Consider the following 16545-nt stretch of genomic DNA (forward strand, 5'->3'; position numbering starts at 1 on the left):
CCCCACATTTTTCTGACCTGAACTCAAATCTCCTAAAAGCAAAGCAAGGGCAGGGTCTTATTCAGTTTTTCAAGTCCGGTTTCAGTTAAGCATTTAGTAGGACCCCCAAATAGATGTTTGTGAAACCCTTGAACAGTGTGAATTGGGTGCAATTAGATTTTTTTTTTGATGAACTATTTGTTCAAAATGTTAGTTATTGTGACCTTGAAGTGATTCGCTGTGAATAACTCTCTTCATTTCTAGTCCTTTGGGAAATAGCAGCTCTCTTTCGGGAGTTGTAGAAAAAGAAAGCGTTCGCTGAGAGAAAAGCACAGGGAGCCAATTACAGGACTTACTTTTCTTTCCAGTGTTGTTCTCGACCAGACAGTGAGTGAGTTAGGTACAGACCATCAATTTATCCTCTGATGGGAAACCCCTCAAACTGTTGACAACTGACTGTACCCCAGGGAGACTCTGGATAATGTTTATATGAAAGGAAAGATTTTAGTCATTTAGGGGAGTCAGAGTTCCCACAAATCACAATTACCAAGCAGAAAACAACCAGTGGCTCAGCCCCCTGATGTCTTCTTAGGCAAATGCTGACCTAAGCATAAACCCTTTTTTATAGTCTACATAACTTTTTTTTTTCAGTCTAACAAATTGGCTATTTTATTATATTAAAAAGTTCATAAACCACCTTTATTCCCAATACAAGATTTAATGAGTGCTCTGAATCAGAACCATAGCTGAGTGTAGACGCTAATCCTTACATATGCCCACGCCACCCCCAAACACGTTAGGTTAGCAATAATCTGAAACCTGTGAGGTGAGAACTCTAAATCCTTTCGTGTGGTCACCTATTTCATAGTCTTCCTGGCTCTTCAGAAAAGGCATCTATCAGTAGTTGGGAATTACTCCAGAGTCCAGCACATTTGTTCCAGGCATTTGGCCAACTTCACATACATGCCTTCACCATTTAAATTCCTTCTCAGAGACACTTGTCTTGAAGCCATGTCAAGTGTTTAGAAATGACAGAAAGTGTGCTTGTTAGTGTGCCCTCACTTTTCTTCTTCAAAACACAAAATGATTACTGAAAATTTTATAAAGTGTTTGGGGAAAAGAAAAAGCTACAAAGCTGGTACCTGCCCAATTCAATTCAGGCCCTCTTGCTTTGTTTGTTTGTTTGTTTTAGTTTTGTAATTGATATTAGTCAACGCCAACGCACTGCTGACAGCCTAACCCACTTGCATGGATAAGGGGAAATAGAAGCAGGTTCAGTTTTGCCACGGGGCCACAGCCTATTTACTCACGGGTGGTCCTGGAGGTCCTGGATTTCCTGGGGGTCCTGTTTTCCCTCGTCTTCCCTTGAAACCAAAAGAAAAATAGATAATAAGTATTGTCATTTAATTTCATTTTTAACACAACAGTATTTAGTAGGAATATGGAAGACAGTTAAAAAAAAAAAAAGAAAGAATTCCAAGAGCACATGACTCTTGAACATCAATGAATTCTGAAGCTGTGGGGCAGTTTTACTTGACCATAGTGGGAAATACACTTCTTGAGATGAACAGATTCTAATTGCTCTTGACCCATGCAGACAATCTTGACACTGGCAATATCAGGACAGTATGTGAAAGATGACTTAAAACCACCATTTTGTATGGTGACTCTGCAGTTTTTGTTCAAATAAAAAGTGCAATTTAGGTGAAATAATAAATGCTTTTCAGGGGTCGGAGAGATGCTTCAGTGGTTACAAGTCCTGGCTACTCTTTGAGAAAACTCGTCCAGTTTCCAGCACACACATGATCTCTCAAAACTGGTAGCTCTGTCACCCTCTGCTGGTCTCCATGGGCATTGTAGGTACGTGGTGCATAGGCACCAGTGTAAGCAAAGCTCAGATACATTATAGAAAAGAAAAGAAAAGAAAAGAAAAGAAAAGAAGAGAAGAGAAGAGAAGAGAAGAGAAGAGAAGAGAAGAGAAGAGAAGAGAAGAGAAGAGAAGAGAAAGAAGCAAGGAAGAAAGGGAAAGAAAAGGAAAGGAAAGGAAAGGAAAGGAAAGGAAAGGAAAGGAAAGGAAAGAGAAAAGGAAAAAATATTTCAAAGTGGGTCTGAATTCTAATTTTAGAGGAGGTACCCAAGGACTGGAAGACTGGATTGATTAGTTAAGAAACTGGTTAAGAAACCCAGGGGCTCAGAGCCATGATTTTGTATGTCAGAATTACTTCCAGTATCTCTTACATTTACTAAAATTTGAAAAGCATTGCATTGACAAATTTGTATATTCTACCTACAGAATATGACCTAGCTCTTTTCTTCTGTCTAGATAAGTGAACTTAGTGTATAATTCTTACATATTGATCATTATTGTAGCTCATTTTTCATACTCCCAAATTTATAACCACCTGGATTACAGGTGGCCAGAAATGCAGGCTTGTGCTAACATGCTTAAGACACATGCCTAATAATACATGAAAGAATTTAGTTACAATTATTTTTAATTTTATTTGCTATTATTGTATATGTGTGCGTGCCATGGGGTCTGAGTAGAGGTCAGAATATAATTTCTGGAGTTAGGTCTGCCGTTTCAGATTTACATATGGCTTCCTGGGGTACCCACTGGGTCCTCGCTCTGGTCCTAATTACTTGTGTTTGTTTTTCTTTGTTTGTTTGTTTTTCCAGACAGGGTCTCTCTGTGTAACAGTCCTTGCTCTCCTGGAACTCTGCTTTGTAGATCAGGCTAGCCTCAAACTCACAGAGATCCACCTGCCTCTGCCTCTGCCTCCCCAGTGCTGGGATTGAAGGCATGTGTGCTACCAGGCCCTGTCCTAGTTAAATTATTTGATAAGCAAGCATTTTCTTAGACTTTATATGCTCTGAATGAGGAACGTTTCTGAACTTGTTTCCTAAACAGCGCAACTTTAGCTCCACCTTTTCAGTGCTTTTGATTTGTGTGAGAGTTGTGAGCGTAAGTAGGGTGTTGTGGTTTGGCCCACAGGAAATGGCACTATTAGGAGGCGTGGCCTTGTTGGAGTAGGTGTGGCCTTGTCAGAGGAAGTGTATCACTAGGTAGGTGGGCTTTGAGGCCTCCTGTGCTCAAGCTCCACCCAGTACAGGAGAGAGACACCTGTTTGCCTTCAGAAGATGAAGAACTCTCAGCTCTTCAAGCACCATGTCTGCCTGGACACTGCCCTGCTCCCACCATGCTGATAATGGACTGAACCTCTGAAACTGAAAGCCAGCCAATAATAAATGTTTTCTTTTATAATGGTTACCTTGGTCACGGTGTCTCTTCACAGCAATAGAACCCTAACTAAGACACACAGAAAGACCCATTTCATTCACTAATTTTATTTAGGCTTGAAATTGGGTAGGAAGTTTAAATGCCGGGTGGATCTGTAGGTAAGCAAACAAATATTACATTGTGATTCGGGAGATAAAATGTGCCCATTGCTATGGGAGATAAGTAAAGCTCAAACTATTAAGGACTTCTGTTTCAAACAGCTGTTTCACTCATGAGCTCAGGCAGCTGCGAATCCTTGCGCAGACCTGCACACAATTTAGCTGTCAACATTCTGTTGTGAATAGGGGAAGACCTCAGGAGGTTGGCCCTAAAGGAGAAGCTTAATGGCTGCCCGGGGAGTCAGCTTCCCTCAGGGATGTGGTCATTGGTAAGTGTCCATATTCCCACTCCCATGCTTGCCTCATACCTATACAACCCTCACCAAGCCCAGCAGGTCCTATATTCCTTCCTTCCTTCCTTCCTTCCTTCCTTCCTTCCTTCCTTCCTTCCTTCCTTCCTTCCTTCCTTCCTTCCTCCCTCCCTCCCTCCCTCCCTCCCTCTCTCTCTCTCTTTCTTTCTTTCTTTTTTCTTTCTTTCTCTCTTTCTCTCTTTCTTTCTCTCTCCCTCTCCCCCTCTCTTTCTTTCTTTCTTTCTTTCTTTCTTTCTTTCTTTCTTTCTTTCTTTCTTTCTTTCTTTCTTTCTTTCTTTCTTTCTTGGAGATGAAAGCAGGAGAAGAGTTGGTTGGGAAAGATTAGTTCTGAAGGAGATGGGTAGAAAACATAATGATAGAAAACATGATCAAAAATACATTACAGACATGTATGAGATTGCCAAAGAATAAATAAAACCCGCCCTTCCCATAAATACTCCCAAATTCACATTCACAGAACAACAACCAAAAAATATTAAATTACAAAAGTCATACAATTAGTGATGTTTTCATATGCTGCCTATTTAAGTGCTGTAAACTCTAGCTTTCTTTAAGGGACTGTAAGATTGGAATATATATGTAATCTTATCGTCTGTGTATTTAATATAGAGTATATGTACATACATCTAGTCTTGCAGTATATATTTTCTGAAAGTCAATATATTTAAGTTTTACTAAATGCAAGTCTGTTGCTTCTGAGGACTAAGCAAGACTAAAGAGTTTTCTTAGAAACAGAAGCATTGTAGTTTCTTAAATCACAAGAGTCCTAGAAATAGAACCAAAGGCATCATCTAAGCAGAGGACCCATTCCTTCTGTAATCATGCATTAGGTCGAGTTAAAACTACAGGCTCAGGTTTGTTTGCATTCTCCTTTCTTCAAAAGAGAAATGAGTATCTGTTTGGGCTGGAAGTAGGGAAGTCAGGCTATTGATCAATTTTTATCACAGAGTTTATGTTAAGACAAGGCAAGTGTCAGATGTCATAACAACACTGATAGGGAGCAAAAGCATCCATGCTCTGTATGGAGGGCAAGCATCCAGACTCCCTCTTTCCCCACCGATTTACATGATCTGTTACATTAGCCTTGTCAGAGTCCCGCTGTGCATGCCGTTAGAGTCAGAGAGGGCTGAACTGCTCATACATCCTTCCTAAGCCTGGACAAGCAAGTAAGATATTTGCGAGGGTTATAAACGTGAAGGAACATATTTGTGAGGGTAACTTCAGCCAGCACATATTTTCAGCTTAAGGCCTGAGTGTCTGGTAACTTCCAGAAGCATATTTGAACAATTTTAAGTGTGTGCTTTACAGAGCAACACTCCCCCCACCCCTACCCCCCTTTTAGCTGTAGTACGCATAGCATAGGGAGCTGGCAAGACCTTGGGATTTCAGGTCACAGTGACCTGCAGAGGGCACTCTGGCACAAGGCAGACAGAACCATGAGGGAAGCTTTAGTGTATGAGAGAGGGATTGGAGCCATAATTTCTACGGATGTTAATAGTTCCCATTTACTTCTAGATGTTGTCTTTATTGTCTTTCTTCCCCCTAGAATCCCCAGGAGTTCTCTCTTATTTCTGCCCTGTAAGACTATGGCTACACTCACACCAGCTAGAGTCTACCTCAGAACTAAGAAAAAAATGGTGGTTTTTGGTTTTTGTTTTGTTTTGTTTTGTTTTTTTGTACTGTAAATTGTATTGTTCGGGGGGAAAATTCAAGGAGTGCTTTATTGCTAATAATTTTGCTAACACAATGGGCACAAGCCTCTCTCCTTTGTATGAAGACTAAAATCAGATTCCTCTCTTTTCTCTAGAGTAGAGGTTTGTAATCTGTGGGTCACCTTTGGGAGTAGAACAGCCCTGTCAGAGAGGTTGCCTAAGACCATTGGAAAACAGATATTTACGTAATGATTCATAACAGTAGCAAAATTGCAGTTAGGAAGTAGCAAGGGAAATAATGTGCTTGGGGGGTGAGCACAACAGGAGGAACTGTATTAAAGGAGTGCAGCGTTAGGAAGGCTGACAACCATGATCTAGAGCCCAGTGTGATCTCTAAATTGTGTTTTTGTTCATCAAGTTCTGCAGCACTGGCTGGGGACACGGGGTCTTGGAGGTGGGGGGTGTAGATGCGCGGGGTGTAGATGCGCGGGTTGGGGAGAAGGCTGTGATGTTGGTGGAGGAATGCTTCTTACATGTCTGCCCTCCATGTCCAACTCCTGTTTCTGTCTGTTCATCCCAAGGCCCACTGTAAGGCAAGGCAAACAGCAGGAGCTTGGATATTCATAAGGGATCTCCTGCAGCTACCTCAGACGACTGCCATCTAGGGAAGGCTGCCCGAGGTAGGGTGGCTGCTCTCAGGGGGCTATTTGTTCAGTAGCAACTTTGATAAATCTCATTTCACAAAGTTCCCAGCACAGAGAGATCTACCATTCCTGCCTTATTATGATCAAGCTAATCTAATGCAGTCCTGAAAACCAAGGTAGAAAGCATAATATTATAGATGGACTCTAAATGGTTTCCCTGGAAACCTGAGAGAGTCTTCTGTTTGGCAACAGTAAAAAGATTTTGAACTACAATTTAGACGTCTGCCTCATGATCAAAGACCAGTATATGCTCAAACCCAGAAAGCCAGTTACCATGCCTGGCCTCTGCCCCACACCAGAGTTTCCAAAGCAGGGGTTCTCAGAATTGTGAATCAGCATCTGTAAAAAGCCCTATAGAGCCCACATGTCTCATAAATGTAACCCAAATGTTCAATTAGTTGACTGATTTTTTGAAACTGAAAATAATCATTGTCAAGTTCAGAAGCAGGCAGGCTGGGCTAGCTCTCTCTTTTCTTATAGAAAAACCGTGTGTGTGTCTGTGTGTTTGTGTCTGTGTGTGTGTGTCTGTGTTTGTATCCAAGTTTTGTTGCTATAAAGGTCACTGGTTTGTTGATGATTACAAAAGTGATTACTTATAAAATTCCCAACTTGCACAATGAGTAGAAAGGCTACTTATCAAGAATAAAAATAAAAATAAAAACCCAGGAAATAACAAGTGTTGACAAGGATGTGGGAAAGGGAGCCTTAATAGACTGCTTGCAGGATCATCAAATAGTGCCACCATTGTATATGGAGCTCCTCAGTAAATTAAAAGGAGAACTGGCATGGGATCTCTGGGAATATACCCCAGTACATACTTCTATGCTGACCCTGCACTTGAGCCCACAGGTAACTCCTAGCAGGGGGAAACTTGGGATCTCTGCCTCTTTACTTGGCCTGTCTCCTTTGCTCTTGTTTCCTTTCTTTATCTTTCTGTTCAATGATTCATAAAAACATGCTAATCATTGAAGGAGGTCTGTCCACAGCTCATAATACAAGGCTTCCAAGTTAAACTAGTTAATTCTCTCCCATTCTGAGGCTAAAGACACTAAGGTAAGAGTCAGGTGTTTTCTTGACTTAGAGGAACATCACAGTCCCTAATGGCACGTGACGGCCTGATTTAACAAAGCTCTGCTCTAGACCACTGAGACAGCACCCAAGTCTCCAGTCATGGCCCCGACAGACTCCCCTCACTCCAGCATGTACGATTCCTTAGCTATTCCTCCTTTCCAGCTTACCCTCGAGTTCCAGGAACAGTGAGCTTTGTAGGCAGGCAGTCATCTCCCTGTGCCGGGAAATCCATCAGAGCCCGAGTTGAGATGACAATCAGTCAAACCACAGTCTGTGCAAGGGTGCTTAATTGTGCGTGCCTCCTGGTCCCCAGCTTTTGTTGCTTCTATTGCCAGTAACATGAATGATGTGAGGAAGTCACCACACCCGATATCCTCCTAGTGTGACTACAATGAAAACTTATTTTCCTGTTTCTACCCTCCAGTTATTTCTTTAATTAGAAATTCAGGGTGCTGGGTAACTGGCTTTAGTCTCTTGGGCCCCCCCACAGTCAGGCCTCTGTCCTAGGACTCTAGTAACACACAGTTCACTGGGATAGTATTCTCAACAACATGAGATGTAAGCGCTGCAGGTGTCCTTCTGTGGCGAGATGACTGAACAGAGTGTGATGCACACATATGGTAGGCTGGTCCTCATGCTAGCAGGAAGGGCACTGTTATGTGGTACAACATGGGCCAGGGAGGAACTTGATCACATGACTCAGTGAAATAAACTAGTCAAATCATGGCAAAAACTTTGTGACTTCTTTTCTATGGGTAAGGAAGTATTCAAATTCTCAGAGAGCAGATGGTTGCTTCCCAGAGATGGGAGGGCAAGAAGAGAGGGGTTTCCTAAAGGGGAAGTTCAGTTTGAGGAGGAAAATAAGTGGTGCTCTGTTTCTCAACAATGTGAATATACCATATACTCAAACATGGAAAGGGTGCTTGATTTTATGCTATACGCTATAATCTTCGGAATGTGGTAGCAACGACAACAAAAAGCCAATTCCTTTCATCCTCTATCTTTCTACTACTCTATCCAAATGTCCAGTTTGTCATATGAAAGTATTTGTAATGTCGCAAAGAAAGTTTCTAAAGAATACAAGAGAAATCCTTTACAAAAGTGCAATCAGAGCTGGCAGGACAGCTCGGTGAGTAAGGAGCTTGCACAAGCCTGGCGACATGAGTTTGATGATAGTAATCCTCAGAGAGGTGGAAGAGAAGAATGGACTTCAAACAGTTGTCCTCTGATCAGCACCTGTGTGCCGTAGCATGTACATGCCAGCAACACCAACCCCCACTGCATCATACATACATACATACAACAAAAAATAAGTAATATGTTCTTTAAAATGTACAAGCCACTCTGAGCTATGCAAATAGACTGATAAAAACTAATGTTAACAGTCAAATGATCATAAGAGTCAAAATAAGTTATGGAGTAGTATTTAACATTTAAAAGTGAATGAACTTGAACTATATAGAGCAATATACATCTTCCTTACAAGCATAATGTTGGGGCTGGAGAAATGGCTATTGGTTAGCACAACCATCTGTAACACCAGAGAATCTGATGGCCCTACATGTCAGCATGGGCACCTGAACTGGTGCACATGTCGGTCATCCTTGCCTGCCCCCACAGTTAAAAAGTAAAACAAATCTAAAAATTGTAAAACTTAAAGTTGATCAGTTTATATGGATGACCAAGCCGAGAGACTTAGCGTGTGTGGTTAGAGGTTACAATGAGTGACCCAATGTGAAGGCGGGTATTTATGGGAGAAACCACAAAGGCCATTTCCTTATGCTCCACTTCTTGAACAGGGTGCTGCTTATGTGAATGTGTACATTTGGTGAAAAAAAAAAGTTAACAAAGCCACCCACTAGTGATACATATCTTAATGTACATTTTAATAAACCTTAAAAATGAGACCAAGATATTCTCACAATGTAACAAACTTATTTACAGGATATATTGTCAATCCATCAGTATTTGCAAAAAGATAAAAATAAAAGTGAAAATGCTGGCAGAGGGTTATTACTGTCAACAAGCAGGCAGGCAGGCAGGCAGGGCTATTTAAATGAATGGCGTCTGCAAACTTGCAACGGTAAAACATAACCGGATCCTTCCAGGATGACTTGAAGTAATAGCGCACGTGCATCTTAAATTAGACACTTGCTTTATAAACACTTCACTCTGCATCAGCATTAAGAAGGAAAGAATGCAGATAATGGGCTACTGGTCCTTATGTGACAGGTGTTTTTGGTTGTTGGCAAGTGTTATGAGGACAAAGAGGGAGTTACAGCAGCAATTAGATTTAAATCAAGGGTAATAAAGAGGCACCAGACCCCCAAGCTGAAATATATGTCCAACTGTGTCTGTTTCAGCATTGCCGAGTGAAAAGGTGGCTCCTTTTAATGGCTCCCTGCTCTTTTGACTGGCTTTCACAAAGTCCATGGCCCCAGCTCAGCATGAGCAGGTATCAGAGAAATGTTAAGGAAGATTAGACTTGGTCTTGACTGGCACACACAACTGTGAATGGGGTGTTCATTACACAGGAAAACATTACCGTCTATCTGGGGTGTTTGAATTTCTTTTTTACTTTTGTGGACAGAAATCAGATTTATGACCAATGTTATAAAGAGTTACTAAGTTTCAAAATCAATGATATATGCAAAAAATGAGAAATGAATGAGTTTTCATGTAAGGAATGTGTAATAATCCCAAGTGCATTTCATATCTTAGGAGATATTTAAAAATACATCTATGACAGCAACGACACCAGGCATAGAGGTCTTGTTACTTCAGGGATCAGTCAAGTGGCTCTTGTAAGGACTGGGGAGAATATGTAATTTAGTAGGAATAAGAGGTCTGAATTAAGTTTAGAACTGTGGCAAGAGGAGTCCATACTCCTGCACTGCAACAGGATCTTATATCTTCCAAGTTATTCCTTTCTCTCTGTGTCTCTGTGTCTCTGTGTCTCTGTGTCTCTGTGTCTCTCTCTGTCTCTCTGTGTCTCTCTCTGTCTCTCTCTGTCTCTCTCTGTCTCTCTGTCTCTCTCTGTCTCCCTGTCTCTTAACCAGTCCTTTTGTGTATGTGTGTGTGTACATGTGCATGCATGCATGTGCGCATGTGTGTGCATATATCTGTGTGGCCGCGCCAAGGTCCCTGTGTATGGAAATCAGAGGACAACTTCCAGAGAAGTCAGCACTCCTCTCCCATTAGGTTGGTCCCAGGCTTTGAACTTGGATCTTCAGGCCTGGTGATAAGTGCTTTTAACCTGCTGCATCAACTTGTTGGCTACCCTTTCTTTTCTTTAGATGGACTTCACTAGAAACTAATAGCTTTTCAAAGCAGACTACAAGTTGTCCTGACATTATTGCCTAACTCCACCCCTGGGATATCCTGTTATTCAGGATATTACAGTGATCTGAATTAAATAATAATACTTCATTAAAATAGGATTAATGTTCCCTCAGTGGGGAAATTCTAATCATTCACAATTCAGCTATTCTGCTTCTGTAATTCTTTTTTTAACATTACTTATTTTTATTTGACGTACGATATTTGTATATATTGGTGGGCTGAAGTATGATAGTTTGATACATATCTACAATTTATAATAACTAGCATTACTAGTGTTTCTATTTCTCAAGCACCCGCCACTTCCATGTGTTGGGAACCTCTAAATTTTTCTCTTTACATTAAAAAAAAAAAAAGAAAGAAAGAAATAGAAGATAACTTGTAGACTGTAGCTACTTCTGTACCATGGAATATTGGAATGAATCCCTCTTGTCTAGTGCTGTACTATTGATTTTATTCTCTGGTTCTCCTCCTGCCTTTTCTAGTCCTTCAGTGACCACAGCTCTTGAAATGGTCCAGAACAGGCAGCCTTGTGCTCTCTTCCAGGCACATTGACTTACCACTTGCTTTCCCCATAGTTCCTTCCTTGCTCTCCTGTCCCTTTACCTCACTCCCTCCACCGACTATGCAGGTCAACCCAAACTTCCACTCCGCTTTGACAGGGCATCCAGCTACCTTGGCAAAGCCCTGCTCTTTCATCCCCACTTTCTGGCTCTTTGCTGAGCACTTGGATCTTCCTGGTTGTCCCTAGTGGGGAGCAGCAGTAGACGGTGGCTGGAGGTGAATTTGAATATGCTGTGATGTCTGTTGACATCCTTGTGCCACAGGGGTGAGAGAGGAAACTGCAAGTGTGTGACATGGTGAAAATGTGCCTGTCCCCTGTGTTTAGAATGTTCCCCGACTGGGAAGGGAGATTCTGCTCTTCATGTTGTCTTGGTCCCCTTGATGACCAGCTTTCCTCATCTCCAGAACCAATCCCCTTCATAATTCCTCAGTGATGTGCATTTTTATGTTTCACTCTTTAGCAGGGTTAAGTGTCTAGCTTCAGGTTTAGAGCAGATTAAATCTGCAGGAAGAAGGATAAATGACACAGGTATCTGATAGTGTCTTTCTTACTAAGACTGCTAAAGTTAAAACAAAATGGTGACATTTACCCACAAAGTTCACAACGTCTAAGGCCAGAGTCTAAGTCAGAGGAACAACAATGAGCCCGAAAGAAAGAAAGAAAGAAAGAAAGAAAGAAAGAAAGAAAGAAAGAAAGAAAGAAGAAAAAGAAAAAGAAAAAAGACTGGCCAGCATCAGCACCAAGAAACTGCTAATAATTCTTACATTGTGATTTCCATCAGGGTACTTATAGGACACAGTTTTAGAGTTTTGGAGTTAGACACTTTAGAAGACATATCCTTAGGAATTGGAATGTTAGGGCCCGTGAAAGAGCAAAGAGCTTAGAGGTGCCTGGCATTATGCTGATTATATGCCATTAGTGACAAGATGGCTGATTATATACCCTTAGTGACAAGATGGGACAGGAGTGGTTTTGGCCAGCACACCTGGGCTGTACGTGCCACCTGTAGTTCTTATTTCTGTCCTCTACCATGAAGTTCTGCATCTAGTGTGTTCTGCAGGTATCCCTCAGTCCCCACCCCGTTTTTTTTTTTTTTCTTGCACAATTGATTAAATATCCGGAAAATATATTGGTGGTATTCAAACCCCAAACACGTGGGTCATGCCATTGTGCAGATACTGGGATGTATTTTTTAATTTGAATGTTATTTTTCACTTAAACAGCTTAAACTTAACATAGAGTGTCAGTTGAGAGTACAAGTGGGTAAAAGTAATTTAGACTCTGTCCTTATCAATCTGCCTCCTCTACACTCTTATCAGTTCTAGTTTGCAGAATAAAAGTGAGACTTCCGAGTAAGGCAGGTGCTGCTGTAAATCCCCTGGACCACTTCCGTCTTTCCTCTTGTGTTCTCTGTTGACTTTTGTTCTGTTCCCCTCTAGGGAAGTTCCTGTTCCTAGCATCTAGTAATGCTACATGGAGTCGTACATCCTAAAAGCAAATGTAACAAAAATGACTGCCTCAATTACATGAAATGTCTGTCCTGTCTCATAAGCCTCTCCTTTGCTTACCTGACACCTTTGCTCACCTGTCCCATAAGCCTCTCCCTTGCTTACCTGTCACCTCTTCACTATAGTGTAGACATCTTCATCTTGAGCTCATATATCCCTGGTCATTTATTTACCATCCAAGAAACACTTAAGCTTGGAAATACCTTGAATCCTGAATCTTATATTCCACTGTGGGCAATGAATGTAAGAGATAACACAAGACTTTTGAACAGACAATCCACCACTAAAAGCAATTTATACATATTTGTTTAATAATTTCCTTCAATAGGATGCCATTTCATAAGTGAGATGAGTGTATGACATAGCAGTTTATTAAAGGTTGACTAATGTGCAACAGATTTAGGACTTGAATCCCAGCCACCCGTGTGGACCATCACTGATATTTACTGATGTGGGTATTTATTGCATATGTAATAAACAAACATTAATATAGAAATATTGGATAGGGACAAAATTTATAGAAGAATACACCAAGAGAGGGAAGCAACATTTACATAGGAAGGCTAACTGTTTAAGAGTATTCTGGAAAGCTTCAGAACAGATTTGAAGGGAGCAGGGCTAGGAGCCATAAAGTTCTGATGAACCGTCAGCAGAGGGGAGAGATGCAGAGTGGGGGCTTAGTGAGAAACAGCTGGCTGGTGAAGAGTGAGTGGCAGAGTGGCCGGATTATGCTGGGCTTTGCAAATTACATCAAGGGCTCCTAGTTAGGCTGCTGAGCTGCACTTGCTGATTGCCACTGGGAGCCAGAGAGATTTGCCTTTAAAGGGCCATATTGCAAAGAAGATATAGGTGCCTGTGTAGGTGGAGGATAGCTTACATAGTACACCTGCTACACTCCCACAACTTAACAGAGGAATTCTGTCGAACTCATTTTAGGCTATCTGCATTAGAATGTTTAGAATGATGCCTCCTTACATTTGTGTAACTGCTTAGGACTTAATTATAGTAAGACAATTTTACCTTATATTCAACATTATATGTTATTAATTGTGATCTCTATTATTTGCTACTCAGAAAAGGGATGAAGAAGAGAGATCCAATTCTCCCTTCACAATGAGCTGTGGTTTTTAAAACAGAGAAAGTTTTATTATGTTAGTGATCCTTACAAGACTTATACAAGGATATTAATAATTTAATGAACTTGAACTCCAGAGGGAAGAATGTTCTTGAAACATGTCAGGATAAATTTCCAAAGGAAAGTCCTAATTAGCAGGGTCTGAAGCATGTGTCATCACATTGAGAAAACAAGATCTAGTCCCTGTGGACAGAGTGAGAAGTTGAATTTCAAACGTTTAACTACTCCAGTTAATATGTATGATTAATGAGCAATATGTCAGTTGGCTGGCCTAACTAAATTGAAAGACCTCATGGAGGGAAAAGGACGCTTAAACCAGATGTAGGGAATGTGAAAGCATAGTTTACTGTCTCATTTGCTTTCTGACTAGCCCGTAGTTTAGGAACTCGAGGGAAGCAGAGCCATCCTTCAGGAGACAGATGCCCCACGATGGCTAGAGGTCTCAGTGAAGTTGCTAATGAGAATTCTGAGAGGTTAGTGATAGACATAGCCCTCCACACTGGATCATGTCTGGGGAAACCAATCACTGGAAAAGAAGAGGGTTTAAAGAAAGCTATGCTGCTCTCTTTCCCTGACATAGTAGTATACCACCAATCTGCAAAGTCACTTTAATGGAGCCTGATTCATCCTCTTCTATTTCATGTTCTTTATGATCCACTGAGTCCAGTGAGAGCTGTCCATATGTACATGGGATAGGGACATCCACTGGAACATGGGAACCTACCAGAGGCCACATTCCCGAAGAAAGCTGACTTGCCTTTCCCCAGAGGCCACCCACTGCCAATAGTGCTCCAGCTAGAGTGCCGCCCTGTCTCCTCCCATATCCATGCTGAATATTGGCTGACATGACCTTGTGTACATCCTTTGCAAGAAGCCAGTAGATAAGTCGTGGGTGGTGTCTATCTGATCAATATGCTTGCACTTCTCAAATAGTAGATAAATCGTGTTCAACATTAAAAAAATCATATTCAAAGCAGATTTGTGCATAGCAGCCCCAAGGTGGAAATGACACAGGTGTTCTACAGTGAGAGTCAGGTTAAACAAATCGTGGTAGAACATGAACTACCACTCATCAGTAGAAATGATTGGTTATTAGTATTGAGAAAAAAATTAATCTGACTTAAATGCATTCAAAATACAGGCAAGTGAAATCTATTTGGTGTCGAAATCTCAAACACAAAATGGAAAATTCAGTGTGTAGTCTGTGAACGCCTTCAGTATTACATGGTCATATTCTCATGTCCATGTAGAAATTTGGGCTCTTGAAGTAGAAGCTTCACACTTTTGAGATCATTAGTAATGAAAACCATAAAAGCTAATGTGAGCAACAATCGAAATTACAGATTTGTTTACTACTTCAGTGAGAAACAGTCTGGTAATAAGGAACACAGAGGAGTAGGGAAATAAGAAAGGAAATATCGCATAAGTGATCGGTATTTGTGCATTTACTACATGAAGAATATATGTCAGTTACTGGAGATTAAATAGAAATTTATACATAGATCCAGTCATTGACACATTTATAATCTCAATGTGTATTTTTCTTAGTGCTGTATGCCTTTTCCCTGTGTAAGTTAAGGAAACCCAAAAAAAAGCCAAGTTGCCCATCATTATTTAAAGCAACACGAATGGCTAAAGTAGCAATGGCCCCACACTGACATACTATCGATAGGTGGTATTGGTTGTGGTTATATTTTATATTTTAATAAGGAACGTCATCACTTCAGCAGAAACTTCAAAACTTACATCTGCTCCTTCTGCTGAAGAGATTTCCCCAGATCCCCTCAGAGTCTGTTCCCTTGCTTCTGTGAGATCTTTGGCCAGCAGTCATCTCTGCTGGGACACTTTCTCTGATGCCCTCTTCCCAATACAAACTGTCTCCTCTGGCTGTTTTATTATACTTTGTTTCTTGCTGTTATACACACAAAGCTTATTTTGTGAATATCTGTGTTAGAATGGGTGCCACGAAGGACAAAGGCTTTTGTATATCACAGAGGTTGGGAGCTTTTATTGTGGATGAAAAGAAAGTGAGTATTTTAGCCTTAGAGTAGTGGTTCTCAACTTGTGAGCCAAAATCCCTTTGGGGGTCACATATCAGATATCCTGAATACCAGATCTTTACATTCGCAACAGTAGCCAAATTATAGTTATAAAGTAGCAGTGGGATCATTTTATAGTTGGGGGTCACAACAACATGAGCAACTGTATTAAACATTGACAGCATTAGGACGACTGAGAACCAGTGCCTTCGAGAGTCATACACTTTCACATACTTATTCATCTCTACTGTTGAGCAATCAAAGAGGCTATGTGAACAAAAAAGGGCATTGATGTGTTCCAATAAAACTTTATTTACAAAAGTCAGCAGCAAAGAGTTAAGCACCCTTGTTGTGTTTGTTGCTCTAGCTGCAATGTATGGGAATGTAATTGGTGCTCATTAAATATTTGTTTTTGCTTTTGGTCTGAGCTAATAAGGAAAATAGAAGTGAATATAGCTTTCTGAAATGATGAGCTTCTACTAATGAGGAAAGCTGTGATTGCACTCATTATTATACTTTATAGACAAGCATCAACATCAAAGCTGGGAGATTAATTATATCTTGAAACATCTTTAGGATATAGCGATGTTTATGTTGCTATTTTTGTTAATGTTGTAGTAAATACAAACCTTTGTAAATTTTCTTGAAATTATCTTCCCAAGACAAATTTAAAAACATAGCTTATTCAAAATGAGTAACACAACAAACGATAAAATTTCCACAGGTATAGAATAAATAAATAAATAAATAGTGATAATTTCAGAATAGTTTCTTAAATTTCTTTAAAAATAAACAGCCCCCCTCCACAGTTTAAATAGGAATTCTTTTGTTGTTGTTGTTTGT

At 40.6% G+C, this 16545-nt stretch overlaps 1 protein-coding gene across 2 annotated transcripts in view; it reads right to left on the reverse strand.

Moving 5' to 3' along the window:
* Col19a1 (collagen type XIX alpha 1 chain) overlaps positions 1 to 16545 on the reverse strand; it is a 314640-nt gene that overhangs the window by 107243 nt on the left and 190852 nt on the right. For both annotated transcript variants that reach the window (XM_029483553.2, XM_021163060.3), the window contains one exon: positions 1290 to 1343. In XM_029483553.2, the coding sequence (XP_029339413.1) occupies positions 1290 to 1343 (54 nt within the window). The remainder of the gene's footprint in view (positions 1 to 1289; positions 1344 to 16545) is intronic.

This window comes from Mus caroli, unplaced genomic scaffold, assembly GCF_978045245.1.
Source record: "Mus caroli unplaced genomic scaffold, Mus_caroli_1 scaffold_1, whole genome shotgun sequence".
NCBI lineage: Eukaryota > Metazoa > Chordata > Mammalia > Rodentia > Muridae > Mus > Mus caroli.